Raw genomic sequence first — 21,686 nt, 5'->3', positions numbered from 1 at the left:
GTATGAAAACAGTGCCATCATCCCTTGCCTGTTAGAAAAACAACACAATGGTTTCCAGATTTCTTGAAAATTTGTTTCTTTTTCAGGTACAGTATACTGTACTATCTTTGCCTACATCTACTCAAAGCTATAGTTTTTCCAGTTCTCTTGTATGGATGTGAGAGTTGGACTGTAAAAAAAGCTGAGCGCCGAAGAATTGATGCTTTTGAACTGTGGTGTTAGAGAAGACTCTGAGAGTCCCTTGGACTGCAAGGAGATCCAACCAGTCCATCCTAAATGATAACAGTCCTGAATATTCATTGGAGGGACTGATGCTGAAGATGAAACTCCAATACTTGATGTGATGTGAAGAACTCACTCATTTGAAAAGACCTTGAAGCTGGGAAAGACTGAAGGTAGGAGAAGAGGACAACAGAGGATGAGATGTTTGGATGGCATCACCGACTCAATGGACACGAGTTTGAGTAAACTCCGGGAGTTGGTGACGGACAGAAAAGCCTGGCGTGCTGCAGTCCATGGAGTCGCAAAGAGTCGGACACAACTGAGCAACTGAACTGAGCTTATGCTGTACCATAAACTATCATAAAAGCCTAGAGAAATCCGTAATTATACAAAATTCTTTTGCAGACTTAAAACACTGGAAAGAGACAGGTGGCTCAGTAGCAAAGAATCCACCTGCCAGTGCAGGAGACACAGGAGACCCAGGTTCCATCTGTGGCTCAGGGAGATCCTCTGGAGAAGGAAACGGCAACCCACTTCAGTGTTGCTGTCTTGAAAATTTCATAGACAGAGACGCCTGGCGGACTACAGTCCACAGGGTCGCAAAGTGTCAGACACAACTGAGCACAGTACACATATTTAACTACCTGCTTCCTTGGAGATTATTTTTCACAAGATCTCAAAAAATAGCTGTTCTCCTAAGAGCTAAAATATCTGAAAAATTACTATGCTACCTCCTGGGGTGAAACATCCAGTGGTATTATAAGGGAAGAGAGAAAGTTAATGATATGCTTCTGTTACATGCTAAATGGCAGGAAGACAAGGTATTGGGCTATGTGTCTCTGCCTCAGCACTTCTTTTTCCTTTCCAGAAAAGGGGGAAAGCAAAGAATACGGAAACATATTTCTTAACTTACATATAAGGTACCTTCCTTTGTCCTACTCTCTCTGGATCTTGTAGCTAGACAGGATTTGTGTCATCTAAAAGTTCTTTAGTGACAAACATGAGAATACTTTCCTAATTCCTACCTGGACTTTAACAAAAGGCCACTCTTAATTCACCCCTATGGCCCCGGCGATGTGCAAAAGCCCACAAGGCCTGGAGTCACAGAAGCATAAAGCCGTGTACTTAGTCCTCAAGGAGTAAATTCATTTCTCAGGACTTGGGCACAATTGAGACAAAAGCCAATTTGACTTTAATTTATATGTATGACTAAAAAATTATCAGTTCTCTGCCAAGCTATTTTTCATGTTATAGTTTTTAAGGTGTTGCTGTAAGATGCACCCCACACCACTGACTGTGATGCTCAAAGCCTCCAGCTCCTCCCGTTTAAACCATGGAGGCCCTGTCCACGTTCCACCCCTGCCTCACCATCTAGTCTTCTCTCTGCCAATTCCAGTCTTAATTTATATAAGGAAGGAACTTTGTATAGTTCTCCACACACATCCAGCAACTTCCTACCTTACTGTCTTTGTCAAGCTTCATCATCCATTCCCCTATGCCCTCATTCCCCAGGCTAACTCCCACAGAGTCTTCAAGACTCAGCTGGAACCTCTCCAAGTAGGCTTATCCGCTGATGACCCAAGGCTAGGTTAGGCTCTTACCCTAGGCTACCTCCTACAAATCCACTGTCATACTAATATCTGCTTCTCCCCACCTGGATTCTTAAGCCTCTTGAGAGTATAGATAATATCTTTCTTACCTCTGTATCCCACAATACCTGACCTATGGTAGATATCCAATAAATAACGGCTGGATAAATAAATGACTAGAAAAGTGAAAAGTAAAACAAGTGCCAATTTGAAGTGTAGCACCTTTCAACACAATTAGCACTGGGTTGGCCTAAAAGTTTGTCCAGTTTTTTCAGTAAGCTGGCTCTAGTAGCACTTAGTTGTCTTTAATTTCATTTGAAAAATTTGTTAGCTTGTATTGTGTATTGTGACCCACTCCAGTATTCTTGCCTAGAGAATCCCATGGACAGAGGAGCCTGGCAGGCTACAGTCTACAGGGCTGCAAAAGTCAGACATGACTAAGCACATACAGTATAGTATAGTATTGTATATTATATATGTGCTATCATATCAGCATGCATTTTAAAAAACATTAAAATTCGTGAATTATTGTATAGCCATTTTAATACTGAAAAAAGGAACACTTTCAGCATATTATTGCAACTGAAATTTAACTAAAAAAAAAGAAAGATTTCTGCAATGTATAGAGAAGGTGTTATGACTCAGCAAGTTTATCAAAAGTGATTCGTGAAGTTTTGTGCTGGAGATTGCTTGCTGGACTATGTCTCACACTTGGGCAGACCAGTTGAAATTGATCGAGACATTAACTGAATATAATCAATGTTACATCACATGGGAGATAATCAATATTCTCAAAAATATCCAACCTAAGCACTGAAAACCATTTGCACCAGCTTCATTATATTAATTTTTTGATGTCTGGGTCCCACATAGTTAAGTGGAATAAAAAAACCCTTCTTGGCAATATTTCCACTGCAATTCTCTTCCTGAAATGTAACAAAAACATTCCAATTTTAAAACAAATTGTGATGAGTGATGAAAAGTGGATACTGTACAAGAATGTGGAATGGAAGAGATCATAGGGCAAGAGAAATGAACCACTACTAACCACACCAAAGGCCAATGTTCATCCAAAGAAGGTGATGCTGTGTATACGGTAGGATAGAAAGAGAATCCTCTATTATGAGCTCCTTGGAGAAAACCAAATGATTAATTCCAATAAGTACTGTTTCCAACTAGACGGGAAAGTGAAAGCAACACTTGAAGAAAAGCATTTGGAATTAGTCAACAGAAAATGCATAATATCCCATTAGGATAATAAAACATAAGCGTGTGTTTCTTTGATGACCAGGCAAAAACTGTTACAGCTTGGCTGAGAATTTCTGATTCATCTGCCATATTCATCAGATATTGCATCTTCAGATATCCATTTATTTTAGTCTTTACAAAATTTTTTTTAATTAAAAAAATTTCAATTCCCTGGAAGACTGTAAAAGGCATCTGGAACAGTTCTTCACTCAAAAAGATAAAGTTTCCTGAAGATGGAATTATGAAACTGTCTGAGAAATGGCAGAGGATAATGGAACAAAGAGTTCCAGAGACTATCAAGGAAAGATAAGAAAGCCTTTTTAAGCAAAATATGCAAAGAAATAGATGAAAACAAAAGAATGGGAAAGACTAGAGCTATCTTTAAGAAAATTAGAAATACCAACCAAGACAACATTTCATGAAAAGGTAAACACAATAAAGAACAAAAACAGTATCAACCTAACAGAAGCAGAAGATATTAAGAAGAGGTGGGAAGAATACACAGAGGAACTATACAAAAAAGATCTTGATGGCCCGGATAACCATGATGGTGTGAACACTCACTTAGAGCCAGACACCCTGGAATGCAAAGTCAAGTGGGCCATAGGAAGCATCAGTACAAACAAAGCTAGTGGAGGTAATGGAATTCCAGCTGAGCTATTTCAAATCCTAAAAGATGATGCTGTTAAAGTGTTGCACTTAATATGCCAGCAAATTTGGAAAACTCAGCAGTGAGCACAGGACTGGAAAAGGTCAGTTTTCATTCCAATCCCAAAGAAAGGTAATGCCAAAGAATGTTCAAACTGTTGCACAGTTGCACTTATTTCATATGCTAGCAGAGTAATGTTCAAAATCTTTCAAAAGTATTTGAACCAAGAACTTCCAGATGTACAAATGGGGTTTAGAAAAGGCAGAAGAACCAGAGATCAAATTACAAATATCCACTGGATCATAGAAAAAGCAAGAAAATTCTAGAAAAACATACTTCTACTTCATTGACTGTGCTAAAGCCTTTGACTGTACAGACCAAAACAAACTGCGGAAATTTCTTAAAGAGATGGGAATACCAGACCACCTGACCTGCCTCCTGAGAAACCTGTATGCAGGTCAAGAAGCAACAGTTGGAACCAGACATGAACAGACTGGTTCAAAATTGGGAAAGGAGTATGTCAAGGCTGTAATTGTCACCTTGCTTATTTAACTTATATGCAGAGTACATCATATGAAATGCCAGACTGAATGAAGCACAGCTGGAATCAAGATTGCCAGGAAAAATATCAATAACCTCAGATATACAGATGACATCACCCTCATGGCAGAAAGCAAGAGGAACTGAAGAGCTTCCTGATGAAAGTGAAAGAGAAGAGTGAGAAAAGCTGGCTTAAAACTCAACACTCAGAAAACTAAGATCATGGCATCAGGTCCCATCACTTCATGGCAAATAGATGGGGAAACAATGGAAACAGTGAAAGACTTTATTTTCTTGGGCTCCAAAATCACTGCAGATGGTGACCACAGCCTTGAAATTAAAAGACGCTTGATCCTTTGAAAGAAAAGCAATGACAAACCTAGATAGCATGTTCAAAAGCAGAGAAATTACTTTGCCTACAAAGGTCCATCTATTCAAAAGTATGGTTCTTCCAGTAGTCTTATATGGATATGCTGCTACTGCTAAGTCGCTTCACTCGTGTCCGACTCTATGCGACCCCATAGATGGCAGCCCACCAGGCTCCCCCGTCCCTGGGGTTCTCCAGGCAAGAACACTGGAGTGGGTTGCCATTTCCTTCTCCAATGCATGAACATGAAAAGTGAAAGTGAAGTCACTCAGTCGTGTCTGACTCTTCATGACCCCACGGACTGCAGCCCACCAGGATTCTCCATCCATGGGATTTTCCAGGCAAGAGTACTGGAGTGGGGTGCCATTGCCTTCTCCGATATGGACATGAAAACCAGACAATAAAAAAGGCTGAATGTCTTTGAACTGCGGTACTGGAGAAGAATCTTGAGAGTTCATTGAGCTGCAAGATGAAACCAGTCAATCCTAAAGGAAATCAACTCTGAATATACACTGGAAGAACTGATGCTGAAGCTCCAATACTTTGGCCACCTGATGCGAACAGCTGACTCATTAGAAAACACCCTGATGCTGGGAAAGACTGAAGGCAGAAGAAGGGGACAGCAGAGAATGAGATGGCTGGATGGCACCACCAACTCAACAGACACAAGTTTGAGCAAACTCCAGGAGATGCTGAAGGTCAGCAAAGCCCGGTGTGCTGCAGTCCACAGGGTAACAAAGAGTCGGACACAACTGAGCGACCGAACAACAGCAATGGAACAAAACAGTGATGACATTGTTCATAAAGATCTTGGTAAAAATGAAAAGTGTGTTTTATTGGGTTGGCCAGAAAGTTCATTCAGGCTTTTCCATAAAATCTTAACAGAAAAATCCAAACCAACTTTTTAGCCAATTCAGTATTTTTACTTAAAAACCAAAGGAAGTTTTTGGCCAACCCAGTAACACTAAAGTTACTCTGTTCTAGCTTTGAAGGATTTCAGGCATCAAATATTTACTGAAAAGTTACTATACAGGTTGAGCTAAGCACTTTAACTAGTGAACACTGTACTTTTCTTGAGAAAAGAAATGAAGACCTCCAAATTGTAAACATTTACAGATGTACGTATGGATGGAAACATTTCCATCTCAAGGACCTTAATCAGGACTCTTGAAGCCCAGAACAAACTGAGAAATGTGTTTACCCATTCTGAAGTTCTAAGAAGTGAACAGATTTAACAGGGCAAATCCTAGGATCAATAAAAAGTGCATATGAGTCCAACATTAGTTACTGCTTAGCACACAAAAAATTGAGAAAATAGTAAAAGTATAATACAGACTTTATACTATGCTGAAACACTAAGACTCGAATGACAAATTACAGCCACATTTAATAAATAAAATCCATTACTCTTCAAGTTACATGTGTCAACCCCTCCAATCATTATTGCTCTTTCACTTTTAGGTTACAAAGACACTACCAACATATTGGTATCTTCCTTCCAGCAAGATGACCCGAATGCCCCTGCCAGGCACTGGCTATGGTGGTATGGTACAAAATTCCCCAATTCTACAACTAATCTAAGGCAAACATGGTACCTGCGTTTCCCTGCCAATTTGGCTTTAGTTTGCTGGTCTCCTACTTCCTAAAAAAAAAAAAACAGGAAAGAGATAACCCTTTTCCTTCCTTGAGATATTAGGTCCACTCTGGTAGGCATCTTGTATTCATGGGGGAAGCAATTAAAGGATAAAATTTTTAGTGAGTACAGCTTGGTGATAAGACAGACAGAAGAGGATCCTTGGTGACCAGCTCACTTTCTAGTTATGAGAGAATGTATTTCCTTGCTATTTAAACTACCTTAAGGGGAGTTCTCTGTCATATGCAGACTAAAGTCATATGCACTTTATGTGCAATACCCTATTTAATGCTCTTCATAGCAGTCAGCAATATAAGAAACATTGTTTACTCTCTGTCTAACCCTTCTTCCTTTCCCCAAAGCCTAGGATAACACCCAGCACACAGAAGGTGCTCAATGAGTACTCCAAATAGCTGTGAAAAGAAGAGAAGCGAAAAGCAAAGGAGAAAAGGAAAGATATAAGCATCTGAATGCAGAGTTCCAAAGAATAGCAAGAAGAGATAAGAAAGCCTTCTTCAGCGATCAATGCAAAGAAATTGGGGAAAACAACAGAATGGGAAAGACTAGAGATCTCTTCAAAGAAAATTAGAGATACCAAGGGAACATTTCATGCAAAGATGGGCTCGATAAAGGACAGAAATGGTATGGACCTAACAGAAGCAGAAGATATTAAGAAGAGGTGGCAAGAATACATGGAAGAAACTGTACAAAAAAAATCTTCACGACCCAGATAATCACGATGGTGTGATCACTCATCTAGAGCCAGACATCCTGGAATGTGAAGTCAAGTGGGCCTTAGAAAGCATCACTACGAACAAAGCTAGTGGAGGTGATGGGAACTCCAGTAGAGCTATTTCAAATCCTGAAAGATGATGCTGTGAAAGTGCTGCACTCAATATGCCAGCAAATGTGGAAAACTCAGCAGCAGCCACAGGATTGGAGAAGGTCAGTTTTCATTCCAATCCCAAAGAAAGGCAATGCCAAAGAATGCTCAAACTACCACACAGTTGCACTCATCTCACATGCTAGTAAAGTAATGCTCAAAATTCTCCAAGCCAGGCTTCAGCAATACGTGAACTGTGAAACCCCTGATGTTCAAGCTGGTTTTAGAAAAGGCAGAGGAACCAGAGATCAAATTGCCAACATCCGCTGGATCATGGAAAAAGCAAGAGAGTTCCAGAAAAACATCTATTTCTGCTTTCTTGACTATGCCAAAGCCTTTGACTGTGTGGATCACAATAAACTGGAAAATTCTGAAAGAGATGGGAATACCAGACCACCTGACCTGCCTCTTGAGAAATCTGTATGCAGGTCAGGAAGCAACAGTTAGAACTGGACATGGAACAACAGACTGGTTCCAAATAGGAAAAGGAGTACGTCAAGGCTGTATACTGTCACCCTGCTTATTTAACTTCTGTGCAGAGTACATCATGAGAAATACTGGGCTGGAAGAAGCACAAGCTGGAATCAAGATTGCCAGGAGAAATATCAATAACCTCAGATATGCAGATGACACCACTCTTATGGCAGAAAGTGAAGAGGAACTAAAGAGCCTCCTGATGAAAGTGAAAGACGAGAGTGAAAAAGTTGGCCTAAAGCTCAACATTCAGAAAACGAAGATCATGGCATCTGGTCCCATCACTTCATGGGAAATGGATGGGGAAACAGTGGAAGCAGTGTCCGACTTTATTTTGGGGGGCTCCAAATCACTGTAGATTGTGACTGCAGCCATGAAATTAAAAGACGGTTACTCCTTGGAAGAAAAGTTATGACCAACCTAGATAGCATATTCAAAAGCAGAGATATTTTTTGCTGACTAAGGTCCCTCTAGTCAAGGCTATGGTTTTTCCAGTGGTCATGTACGGATGTGAGAGTTGGACTGTGAAGAAGGCTGAGCACTGAAGAACTGATGCTTTTGAACTGTGGTGTTGGAGAAGACTCTTGAGAGTCCCTTGGACCACAAGGAGATCCAACCAGTCCATTCTGAAGATCAGCCCTGGGATTTCTTTGGAAGGAATGATGCTAAAGCTGAAACTCCAGTACTTTGGCCACCTCATGCGAAGAGTTGACTCATTGGAAAATACTCTGATGCTGGGAGGGATTGGGGGCAGGAGAGGAGGGGACGACAGAGGATGAGATGGCTGGATGGCATCACGGACTCAATGGACGTGAGTCTGAGTGAACTGCGGGAGATGGTGATGGACAGGAAGGGCTGGCGTGCTGCGATTCATGGGGTCACAAACAGTTGGACACAACTGAGCGACTGAACTGAACTGAACTGATGAAGGAAAGCACAAATCTTAAGACAAGTATAACATGCTTGCAACTTTTAAAAAAACTCACATCTTACACAAATGATAATCTCTCTTCCTATTCTAATTTACCTTACTAAATGATGTTCATTGTGACAAAAGAAATGATCAAAAAGCACTCCCCCATAAAGAAGAATGAAAATAATTTCCTATTTCCCACTAGATTTCAGATATTTTAGCCTGTGGCACAAAAGAAGCCTCAAATATATGTGTTAAGGAAAAGGGCATTCTAAATGCCACATCTGTACACAAGCTAGTAATTTTAAAACACAAGAACCCAGGATTTCCCTGGTGGTCTAGTGGTTAAGACTTCACTTTCACTACAGTGGGCATGGGTTCAATCCCTGGTCATGGAATAAAGATCCTGCATGCCACCATCAACCAAAACAAAACAAGCAAAAAAAGATACATAAATGAATAAAAATACAAGAAATCAACTTGATATATTCTTTTTCAAATAACAATTAAACAACCTGGCCTTAATCTAAACTTCACAAAAGAAAAACCAGTGATACATCACAGAATTACTTTTCACTTCCCTTCTTCTACCAGAATACTTGAAACTATGAAGAGCAACAGAATTCTTTTTTAGGTGATATAATTTGAATGAAAATTTTACTGAGAGTTTAAGGGAGATGAAAAACAAGGGCCAAAAAGAGTATCTGCAGAGTCCCCATTTCCAAACAGACAAATCACAAGGAACAAGAGGAGTACAGGGTAGCCCTGTGCCACTGCAGACATGTCTGTGTATAGCGGATCACTCAGCCAGAGGAGTCAAACATCACAGCACGTAACAGCATGGAAGCAGGCCAAGGTCTACTTGTGGGCCTCCTCATATTTTTTATGAAAGATAATATAAATACAGTAAGACTTCATACAGGAAAATAGATAAACAATAGGTTCATAGTCTAGCAAATCTTAAATATATGTACACTAAACCCCTCAGACCAAATCTCCATGTCTTATTTTACCTAATCTCTGCCAAACTGCTATTTAGTGGATTCAAAAGAAGAAAATAAACAAAGATTGCCAGAAAGGTAAATAATATCTACTACCAAAGAACCATAAAATTCTAGCCTACCAAGTACATGAAAAGATGCTCAACATCATTAGTCATCAGGGAAGTGCAGATGAAACTATAAGAGATGCCACTTGACATCCATTAGAATGACCACAACTGGGGAAAAAAAAAAAAAAAGTAACAAATGTTGGTAAGGAAGTGGAATAATGGAAACACTTATACATAATGTAGGAATGTAAAATGATGCAGTCACTTGGGGAAATAATATAGCAATTTTTAAAAAGTTAAATATAAATTTACCACATAACCAGCCATTCCACACATATGTATCTACCACCATGAGAAATAAAAATTTGTGTCCACCCAAAGAACTACACGTGAATGTTCATAGCAGCATGAGCCATAATTGCTAGAAACTGGAAACAATCTAAATGTCCATCAGCTGGTAAATATATAGTCAAAATGTGCTGTTTTCATACAATGGAATCTACTTAGCAATAAAAAGGAACAATCTGATGATATATATACTATGACATGGATGAGCCTCAAAAATATTAGGTAGGGACTAAAAAGCTGTAAAGTTGATTTATGGTGATGGCAGTACTACTGAGTAAATTTATTAAAAATCACTGAAAATTACAATGTAAAATATGCCTCAATAAAATGGTAAAAGTCACAATCAAGGTACTCAATTCATATTTTATATGTGCCAGAAATTAACATAGTATTCCCATTTTGCACCTTGGCATAGCAATCTAAGATTTGACCAAGTATTCTCAGGCAGAAACAGGCTGAACTGCAAGAAGTACCCAGCTACCAGTTAACTGAGACAGACATTAGGAATACTTATAGAATCAAAACATCTTCAGGGTCCCATCCTCATCATTAGGCAAAATTCAAAAATTACATGTCAACTAAAATATGAAGGGTGAGAATCATTCGGTTAAAAAAAAAAGGAAGGATGGAAGAAAGAAAGAAATGAGGGAAGCTGAAATGTAGTTTAGATTAAAAAGTAAACAGGGAAGAAAAACAGAGACATAATGAGATCTTCCATCACTAGCATCCATGTCTCTGGATGTCAAAAGACTCAGGGAGTTTGGAGACTCTTAAATGTCATCTTTTGAAGGGAAAGGAAACTAACTCTGATCTTGTAACTTTAAATTAATCATTACATTTTTTAACTGGAAAATAAAATCTTTATTAAAAGACATCTACTTTAAGACATTTTCAATCTTTTACCCTTACAACAACCTTTAGGAATTGAGAGTAAAAAATAATAATGATAACCATGAAAATGCCAATCTTAATTGAACATTTTCTATGTGCCAAATAAAGGACAAACATACATGATCGCATATCATCTTTAAAAGAATCCTAGGAAGTAATATTATCCTCATTTTCCAAAAGGGAAAATTGAGGCCAAAACTGAAGAAGAGACTAATGATCCCAGATTCAGTAATTCTAACAAGGACTTGAAGGAAGGCACTTTACTAGGAAACTCCTAAATTAGGCCAACACAGTGCAGATCAAATACTGCTTTTACAAACCTAGAAATTGTTTGGAAAAAGTCTCCAGGAGTAATAAATAAGATGGTCACTGAAGTGAAATTAGGACATAAAAATGTGACTAGTCCCTCTCTAACTTTTCTAATCAGCCTCAGTTAAAGGCACCATCCCCAAATCACTTGTCCAATATGGCTTACAACCCCTCTACTGTCTTTCCTACGTTTGTCTCTAGTATAATTAATTCATTTTATTCATTTATTTATTTTGGCTGGACTGGGTCTTTGTTGCGATGGCTCCTCTTGTCGCAGAGCGCAGGCTCTAGGTGTGCGGGCTTCAGTAGTCACAGCGCATGGGCTCAGCCGCTGCCACACATGAGCCCTAGAGTGTGGGCTCGGGAGCTGTGGTGCTTAGGCACCACTGCAGCATACAGAATCTTTCCAGACCAGGGATCAAACCCGTGTTCCCTGAACTGGCAGGCAGATCTTAACCACCGGGCCACCAGGGAAGTCCCCTTTCTTACATTCTTGATTATTTAACTCAGTTCAGGAACAACAAAATCTAACAGGCTGAAAAGTGAGGCGGTCTCCAGAGTCCTCACTACTCTCAAAACACCAAGCCTATTCTCTCCACATTGCCTCTGCACTTTTTTAAATTCATATAAACCCTTTGTACTCATTACATTTCAGGAAATGTCAGAGCCCCATCTCTCAATGCTGTTCATCACAGTCCTCACTATATATTATTACTGCTCTGAACAGATCTTCCACAAACTATTATGTATTTAAAGTGTGCACATCTGTTAATACATGTCATGCTGTTAGTCTGCTTGGATTGTTCAACGCTTGCACCTTGGCCATTCTAATAAACCACCCTTTGACAAAAAGCAAAAAAAACATAAAAATAAAGTGTGTACAACTTATTTCTCCAATGATATTAATAAATTACCAGTACAAAAAGTGTGCTAATTTTGTTTATTACCCCTTGAAGTATCTAGCAAAATGTTAGGCATAGGAAATATTTAAGTTTCTAAAGTATGAATAGATTTACATTTGTGCTTTTTTGTGTAACTATGTATTTATAAGCATTTCTTTGTTCTATTAATAATCTAAGATTATAAGCTAATTGTTGGAAAAGATAATAACTTCATTTTCTTGAACAGTACTATACTGAATGTTTAGCTTTTATTTTCTTAAGAATGAAGTTAAGGGAGGATGTGGCCAGGTGGCAGAGTAGGAAGACCTGGAGCTCACCAGCTCCTACAGACACACCAAATTACAACTACTCACAGAGCAGCTATAAATGACAATGACCTGAAGACTAGCAGATATCTCCCACATAAAGACATAGAGAAGGAACCACAATGAGAAGGGTAGAAGGGACAATGACAAGACCTAGTCAAGATCTAACTCACCTGAATAATCAACCCACAAACAAGAGTATAATCACAATTACAGAGGTTTTCCCCAAAGAGCAAGGGTTCCAAGCCCCACATCAGGGTCCCCAGCTCAGGAATCCTACACCAAGAAGACAAGCCACTACAACATCCTGTTTTGAAGGCCAGAAGGGCCTTAATGCAGGAGAGCAAGAAGGCTATAGGAAACAGACTCAGCTGCTTCAGGGATGTGCAGAATCTCATACACTCAGAGACCCAGGACAGACGCAGTAGTTTGAAAGAAGCCTGGGCTAGACCTATATACTGATCTTAGAGAGGCTCCCAAGAGGCAAGAGATCACCCTGAGGGCACCAATGCTGGTGGCAACCATTCTGGGGATGTCACCATTCTGGGGATGTCATTCTACCACAAGGACACTGGTGCTGGCAATGCCATTTTGGGATTCACCCTATAGACTATTTGCTCCAGGGGCTTATCTGCACACGAGCAAGCTGGCAGCAGCCCTGTGGCCCAACCAGGGTCATGCAGACAGCCTCATGGGAAGCCGATCCCAACCTCCAGCCTGACTACAGCCACTATGCAGGGCACAGTCTTACAGCCAACCAGGCCAGGAACCAGGAATTTGCCTACCAGACTGCCCACAGTACTCTTCCCACCACAACAGGAGGAGTCACATGGTCCATATAGGGGGCACCCTAAGAACATACAGCTCTGAAATAGGAGGGGAGCAAGCTACTGGGCCCTATAGGATGTCAATTATATAAGGCCACTTCTCCAAGATCCAGAAATATAACCAACTTACCTGATAAATACAAAAAATTGGGCAAAATGAGGAGAGAGCAAAATATGCTCTACACAAAGGAATAAGACAAAACTTCAGAAAAAGAACTAAAAGAAATGGAGGCAGGCAACCTACCTGATAAAGAGTTCTCATTAATGATCATTAAGATGCTCCATGAATGTGGGAGAATAATTAGATGAACACAGTGAGAATTTTAAGAGAGTTAGAAAATATAAAAATAAACCAAACAGACGTGAAGATAAAATACCCAGAAAAAAGAAACCGGAAGGAAAAGTATTTTAGATGATACAGAGAAGTATAATAGTAACATGGAAGACAGAGTAGTGGAAATCATCCAAGGGGAACAGGAAAAAAAAAAAGAATTTGAAAAAAATGAGAGTAGTTTAAGAGACTTCTGGGACAACATCAAGCATACTAACATTCGTATTATGGGATACTGGAAAGACAGAAAAGGGCAGAGAAGTTACTTGAAGAAATAACAGGTGAAACTTACTTAACCTAGGGAAGGAAATAAACATTCAGTGAGAGGAAGCAAAGAATCCCAAACAAGAGGAACTTAAAAAGGTCCACAACACAACACATTGTAATTAAAATGGCAAAAATTAAAGAGAAAGAGAAAATCTTAAAAAGCAGCAAGAGAACACCCCAGACTGTCAGCTGACTCTTCAGCAGGAACTTTAGCAGGCCAGGAGTGCCATGATATTCCAAGCAATGAAACAGTAAAATCTATACCACAAATGTTCTACCTGCAAGGCTCTCATTCAGATTTGAAGGGGAAGAGGAGGAGTATTCCAAATGAGCAAAAGCTAAGAGAGCTCAGTACCACCAAACCAACTTTATAAGAAATGAATTCAAGGAGTTTCTCTAAGCGAAAAAGAAAGACTCCAAACAGAAACATGAAAATTCTCACATGTAAAGGCAAACAAATAGTAAAAGTAGTAGATAATCAACTTAAAAGCTAGAAGGAAGGTAAAAAGGCAAAAATAATAAAATAATTTATAGCTACAATAAATAGTTAACGGATATACAAACAAAAAGATGTAAAATATGACATAAAAAACATTAATAAAGGGAGGTAGAAATAAAAATGCAGGGCAGTTACAATGCATTAGAACTGCAGAGATCTTCAATTTAAAATAATCACATATATACACACACAGGTTGTTATATACGAACCTTATGGTAATAACAAAAGAGAATCATCAGGGATTTCCTGGTGGCTTAGTGGCAAAGAGCCTGCCTGCCAATGAAGGAGACATGGGTTTGATCTCTGGGCCAGGAAGAGACCTCATATGCTGTAAAACCACCCCACATGAGCCACAACTGCTAGGCCCACTTGCCACAACACCTGAATCCTTCATGCCCTAAAGCCCGTGCCCTGCAACAAGAGAAACCAAGAAGGCCTCTCACAGTAATTAAGAGCAGACCTCACTCGCTGCAACGAGAGAAAAGTACACACAGCAGAAAAGACCAACCACAGCCAAAGCAAAGAAACAAACAAATAAATAAAATTTTAAAATTAATTGAATTAGATACTTTTAATAGGAATATTAAAGAAAAAGGAACAAAAGAGAACCATAAAAATGGCCAGAAAACAATTAACAAAATGGCAAGAACTACATATACATCAATAGTTTAAATGAAAATAAACAAACTGCTCCAATCAAAAGACAGAATGGCTGAATAGATTAAAAAAATAAAACCTATCTGTACGTTTCCCAGGCGATGCTAGTGGTAAAGAACCTGCCTGCCAATGCAGGAGACATGAGATGCGGGTCCAATCCCTGGGTCAGGAAGATCCCCTGGGGGAGGACATGGCAACCCACTCCAGTATTCTGGCCTGGAGAATCCCCATGGACAGAGGAGCCAAGAAGTCTGCAGTCCACAGGGTCATACAGAGTCAGACACAACTAAAGCAACTTACCACACACATATACTACCTACAAGAGACTTAATTCAGATCTAAAGACACACCCAGACTAACAGTGAAGAGATGGAAAAAATATTCCACATAAATGCAAATGAAAAGCTGGGGTGGCAGATGTATATCAGACAGGACAGACTTTAAAACAAAGATGTTATTAAGACACAAAGACAGGCATTACCTAACGATCAAGGGATCAATCCCAAGAAGATATAGTAACTGTAAATGTATACACACCCAACATGCGTGCCTGCATGCTAAGTCACTTCAGTTGTGTTTGACTCAGTGCAAGCTTATACACTGTGGCCCACCAGGCTCCTTTGTTCATGGGATTCTCCAGGTAAGAATACTGGAGTGGGTTGCCATGCCCTGCTCCAGGGGATCTTCCCAACCCAGGGATTGAACGTGCATCTCTAATGTCTCCTGCACGGGCTTCTTTACCACTAGTGCCACCTGGGAAACCCAACACAGGAGTACCTAAATAAATTAAGCCAACAGGATTACAATAATAGTAGGGGACTTTTAACACCCCATTTATATCTACGGACAGATCATCCAGAAAAAATATCAGTAAGGAAACACTAGCCTTAAATAACACATTCAACTAGATAAATTTTCTATGTATATACAGAATATGGGTTTCCCTGGTAGCTCAGATGGTGAAGAATCTGCCTGTAACACAGGAGACCTGGGCTCAATCAGAACATAAGCAAAAAGCAGCAGAATACTCATTCAAGTGCACAAAGAACATTCTTCAGGATATGTTGCCACAAAACAAATCTGAATAAATTTGAGATCACAGAAATCATATCAGTATTACGAGAAGAAAAATCAATACGAAAAAAAATGAAAAAGCACAAATACATGCAGCCTAAACAATATGCCACTGAACACCCAACAGGACACTGAAGAAATCAAAAGGAAATAAAAATCTGGAGACAAATTAAAATGAAACACAATCCAAACATGACACAATAATCCAAAGTCTATGGAACACAGCAAAAGCAGTGCTAACAGGAAAGTTTGCAGTCATACAAGCCTACTTCAGGAAATAAGAAAAATCTCAAAGCAATCTAACCTTATACCCAAAGGAACTGGAAAAATTAAAATAAACAAAAACTAAAGTTACTAGAAGGAAAGAAATAATTAATTTCAGAGCAAAAATAAATAAAGACTAAAAACCAGAAAAGATCAATGGAAGAGCTAGTTCTTCGAAAACATACACAAAATTAATAACTCTTTAGCCAGACTCATAAGACAGGGCCCAAATAAACAATTGAGAAATTACAGATGAAACCACAAAAATACAAAAGATCATTAGATATTACTGTGAACCAACAAAATGGGCAATTTAAAATAGATGTATTCCAAGCAATATACAATCTCCAAAGACAATCAGGAAGACACATAAAATATGAAGACTGGTTACCAGTAATGAAACTGAACCAATAATTATGAAAATTACCAACAAAAAATCCAGGACCAATAGGTGATATTCTATCAAACACTTAAAGAGTTAATACCAACTCAAACTATGCCAAAAAACTGAAGACAAAGGAATACTTTGGAATGCATTCTGTAAGATCAGCATCACCCTACCAAAACAGGCAAAAACAGCACCCCAAAAATAAAATTACAGCCCAGTACCACTGATGAACACAGGTGCAAAAACTCTCAAAATATTAGTAAACTGAAATCAACAATGCACCAAAAGAATCATACACTGTATCAAGTGGACTTTATCCTAGAGACATATGATTAAAGATGATTTAATACTCCACAAACCAATCAATGAGATATACCACTTAAATACACTGAATAAAAATGATATGATCATATCAACAGATGCACAAAAAGCTATTGATAAAATTCAATATCCATTTATGATTAAAGAAAAAAACTCTCTAGAAAGTGAGCACAATATATATATTGTGAACCTACCTCAATATAATAAGGCCATATATGACAAGCCCACAGTTATCATACTCAATGGTGAAAAGCTGAGAGCATTTCTTCTAAAATCAGGAACAAGACAATGATGTCCACTCTTGCCACTTTTATCCAACATAGTTTTGGAAGTTCTACCCACAGCAAACAGAGAAGAAAAATAAATAAAAGGAATCTAAATTGGAAAAGAAGAAGTAAAACTGTCAATGTTTGCAGAAGACATGACCATATATAGAAAATCCTAATAATGCTACCCAAAACTATCAGAATTAATTTAATACATAAACTCAGTAAAGATCTAGAATAAAAATGTAACATTCAGAAACATGCTGTGTTTCTATACACTAATAACAAACTATCAGAAAGAGAAATTGATCACATTTACAATTTCATCCAAAAGAATAAAATACCTTGGAATAAATACAACCAAAGAGGCAAAAAACTTGTACTTTGAAAGCTATAAGACACGGATGAAAGAAACTAAAGACAACAAAAGCAAATGGAAAGAATACTATGCTCATGGGTTTGAAGAATTAATATGGTTAAAATGATCATAAATCCTAAAGTAATCTATAGATTCAATGCAATCCCTATCAAAATACCCATGATACTTTTCACAGAACTAGAACAAATCTAAAATTTGTCTGGAAACACCCCAAATAGCCAAAACAATCTTAAGAGAGGAAAACAAAGAGGGAGGTATCATGTTCCCTGACTTTAAATTATACTACAAAGTTACAATAATCAAAAAAGTCTGGTATTAGTACAAAAGAAGGAAAAATACATGGGTCAATGTAACTAAATAGAGAGTACAGAAATAAATCAAAACTTAAATGGTCAGTTAATCTCCAACAAAGAAGGCAATGGGGAGTAGACAGTCTGTTCAATAAATGATACTGGGAAAAGTGGACAGCTACATACAAAAGAATCCAACTGGATTGCTTTCTAATATCATGCACAAAAATAAACTCAAAATGGATTAAAGACTTAATGTAAGACCTGAAACCATAAAATTCCTAGAGGAAAGCAAGACAGTATGATCAAAGCAATATTTATTGGATTTCTCTCCTCAGGGAAGGGCAACAAAAGCAAAGATTAACACATGGGACTACACGAAACTAAGAAGCTTTTGCACAGCGAAAACTATCAACAACTAGGAAGGCAGCCTACCAAGTGAAAGAAAGTATTTCCAAATGAACCATTCAATAAGGAGTTTCCATCCAAAATAAACAAAAAAGTCATACAACTGAACATCAAAAATAAAAATAAAAATGGGCAGAGTACTTGTATAGCCATGGCTCCAAAGAAGACATACAGATGGTCAACAGACATATGAAAAGGTAGTCAGCATCACTAATAACCAGCGAAATGCAAATCAAAATCAGAATAAGATCTATATCATACCTGTCAGAAAGGCTATTTTGAAGAAGTTAACAAATAAGAAATATTGGTGAAGATGTAAAGAAAAACCTTTGTGCACTGTTTGCAGGATTGTAAACTAGTACAACCACTATGGAAAACAGTATGGAGGTGCCTCAAAAAGTTAAAAATACAACTACCATATGATTCACCAATTCCACCTTCTTCACACCTGAAGAAAACAAAAACAGTAACTGGAAAAATATGTCCACCTCTACATTCATTGCAGCACTGCTTACAATAGCCACCATATAAAAGCAACCTTTGTCCACTGATAGATAAAAGGATAAAGAATATATGGTATACATACAATGAAATATGAATAGGCATAAAAAAGAATGAAATCTTACCATTTGCAATAACATGGATATACCTAGAGGATATTATGTAAGTGAAATAAGTCAAACAGAGACTACAAATACTACATGATTTCATGTGAAATCAGAGATAACAAAACAAACAAAATAAAGTGAAAACAGAATCAACAAACACAGAGAACAAACAGGAGACTGACACAGGTGAGTATGGTGGAAAGGGGGAGAATTAGGTGAATAGTTAAGTGATATAAACCTATAATTATGAAAAGAATAAAGTCATGGGGATGTAATACACAACATAAAGACAGTGATACTATAGTGATTCTGTGTGGGGATATGTGGCTAAAGGGCTCATATAGTGACCATCTGACCATTTCACAAAGCATGCAAATGACAAATCATTAAACAGTGCTCTTAAAACAAAATATTGTACATCAACTGTATTTTTTTAAAGGGTATGAAGACAGAAAAATGAATTTAACAGCTTCAAGTGTGGCATGAGTAAACTATTTTTTTTTGTCCGAAATACTAAAATTATTCTATGTATTTTTGTAACTAAGTATCCACTCTATTTTCTTATATTGCTGAATCAAAAGGCATTTACTAAACATTTATTTGTTCACTATAAACAGTGGTGAGGCCAATGTGAAAATCCTTTGAAGAAATGCAGAACACTAAAAGCAATTTACTTTCGTCAAAATAGGAAAGTGCTAAAAGCTCTTATAAACTGCAAGGAGGCAAACTTAGCCAACATATGCAAATATAAATGCAAAAGGGGGAGGCTGAGCATAAAATTGTACTTGTATGTAATGTACACACGTATGCACACAACATGATAATAATGTAAAACAAAGATGAAGAGTACTTGAAAATAAAATCTGGGACTTCCTTGGTGGCACAGTGGTAAGAATCTGCCTGTCAATGCAGAGGACAAGGGTTTGATCCCTGGTGTGGGAAGATGCCACATGTTATGGAGCAGCTAAGTTCATGTGCCACAACTACTGAGCCTATGCTTTAGAGCCTGCGAGCTGCACCCACTGAGCCTGTGTGCCGCGATTACCGAAGCCCGCGTGCCTAGAGCCTGTGCTTTGCAACCAGAGAAGCCATCACAATGAGTTGCCCATCACTGCAATGAGAGCAGCCCCTTCTCACCACAACCAGAGAAAGCCCTCGTGAAGCAAGGAAGACTGCATGCAGCCAAAAATAAGTGAAAAAAGAAAAGGTGGAAAGAAAAGCCCAAATCTGTATACATTTTATAAACGTCCATAACCAAAACATTTCATACCTGTAAACATGGCGTGAAAGTAAGGACTACAGGCAGCCAGCACCACTCTATGAGCAGAAATTTCCATGTCTTCGGCCACAATTGTGACATCACACAGCAAATTCTGACTGTTTACAAGAGAGAGAGAGAAAATTTAAATGATAATAACAGTAAATGTATTGAACATCCTATGCAAAACTTTTACAGTGAAAGCCCAATTTTCTGAAGACTTAACTAAAAACTGCCATCCTTAAAAATGAGTTCCCAAACATGAAGCACAAATAAAACAGCCATGACATAGGCCAACATGCCTTTGCCCTCACTCAGAATTTTGCTTTTGTTATCTCAACCTAATGAAAGTTACTGGCAGCAAATTATCAATGGAGTATGAAGGGAAAGTTGTTTATATTAAGAACTGCATCAACAGAAGTGGCAGATGGTGGTATGACACTAAGACAAGACAAAATAAAACACACATAGAAACTAAATTGGGTCAAAGTACCAAAACTATACAGACACAGGAAATGTCCTGGGTCATGAAGCAAAGGTAAAGTTATATTCAACTACTTGCTGCATCAAAGCCATTTGAGCATTCAAAGATTAACTTAATCAGAACATTTTCCAGTACAGAACATCTCATTCTTCAAAGTCAGAAAATGTTACCACACATAAAATTAAAAAGCATTTTGTTACCTTAAAAGTTATTCAGTACATATAATTACACTTCCAGTTCTAAAACATCCATTTTAATGGATGTGCATTCTAATGCATTCAAAAACATGCAGTAAACACTTTTCACTAGCTATATACGCTGCTAGATGAAATGCTCCAGCTAAATAAGAATACCACAGAATATCTTTTTGAGAAAAATCTTTGCTGGCATTGATTTCAGAAAAAAGAAGAGGACTCCACCAACCTTACTGGCAATCACGTTGTTGACGACTGAAACAAGGTGTGATGAGCCCAAAGTCCTTTCTGCACCTCGAATATCCTGACACTGAATTCATGAGTATAGTATACCTAGGTGACACTGGGCCTCCTGCTCAATTATCCCCATTCCCCACAAGGGTACCTACCAGCTTCTGCAATTTCTGATAGCTTACAAGAAACATTTTCACAGGAGCTTAACCCAGTCTTTGAGTGATCCATTTCCACACCACTTTCAAACTTCTTTCTGTGCTGTGCTGTGTGAGCTCAGTTGATTGAGTCGTTTTCAACTCTTTGCAACCCTATGGACTGTAGCCTACCAGGCTCCTCTGTCCATGGGATTATCTCAGCAAGAACAGTGGAGTGGGTTGCCATTTCCTCCTCCAGGGGATCTTTTCAATCCAGGGATCTAACCTGCATCTCCTGCGGTTCCTGAATTGGCAGGTGGGTTCTTTACCGCTGAGACACCTGGGAAGCCCTATTTCTGTCAAGTTCACACCAAAACTTCTGAAGATCCTACAGGTACTCACATTCCCTCCAAGTACAGAAGAATCTGTAAGAAAAGGGGCCAACCCAGCCCCAGTCAGGACAGCATCCCAGTGATAAG

At 38.5% G+C, this 21,686-nt stretch overlaps 1 protein-coding gene across 2 annotated transcripts in view; it reads right to left on the bottom strand.

Moving 5' to 3' along the window:
• The window catches only part of KLHL2 (kelch like family member 2), a 161,852-nt gene that overhangs the window by 100,291 nt on the left and 39,875 nt on the right, over positions 1–21,686 (bottom strand). Inside the window, exons 1-2 of one of the 2 annotated variants that reach the window (XM_018061633.1) lie at positions 21,610–21,620; positions 20,174–20,280 (exon numbers count right to left, since the gene is read on the bottom strand). In XM_018061633.1, the coding sequence (XP_017917122.1) occupies positions 20,174–20,240 (67 nt within the window). In that variant the 5' untranslated portion in view covers positions 20,241–20,280; positions 21,610–21,620. Of the gene's footprint in view, positions 1–20,173; positions 20,281–21,609; positions 21,621–21,686 lie in introns of those variants that run through there. The other variant, XM_018061632.1, reaches the window with a different exon arrangement.

This window comes from Capra hircus, chromosome 17 (genome assembly GCF_001704415.2).
Source record: "Capra hircus breed San Clemente chromosome 17, ASM170441v1, whole genome shotgun sequence".
Taxonomy (NCBI): domain Eukaryota; kingdom Metazoa; phylum Chordata; class Mammalia; order Artiodactyla; family Bovidae; genus Capra; species Capra hircus.
The sequence above is the reverse complement of the archived record's forward strand: the minus strand, read 5'-3'. Positions and strand labels throughout refer to the sequence as shown.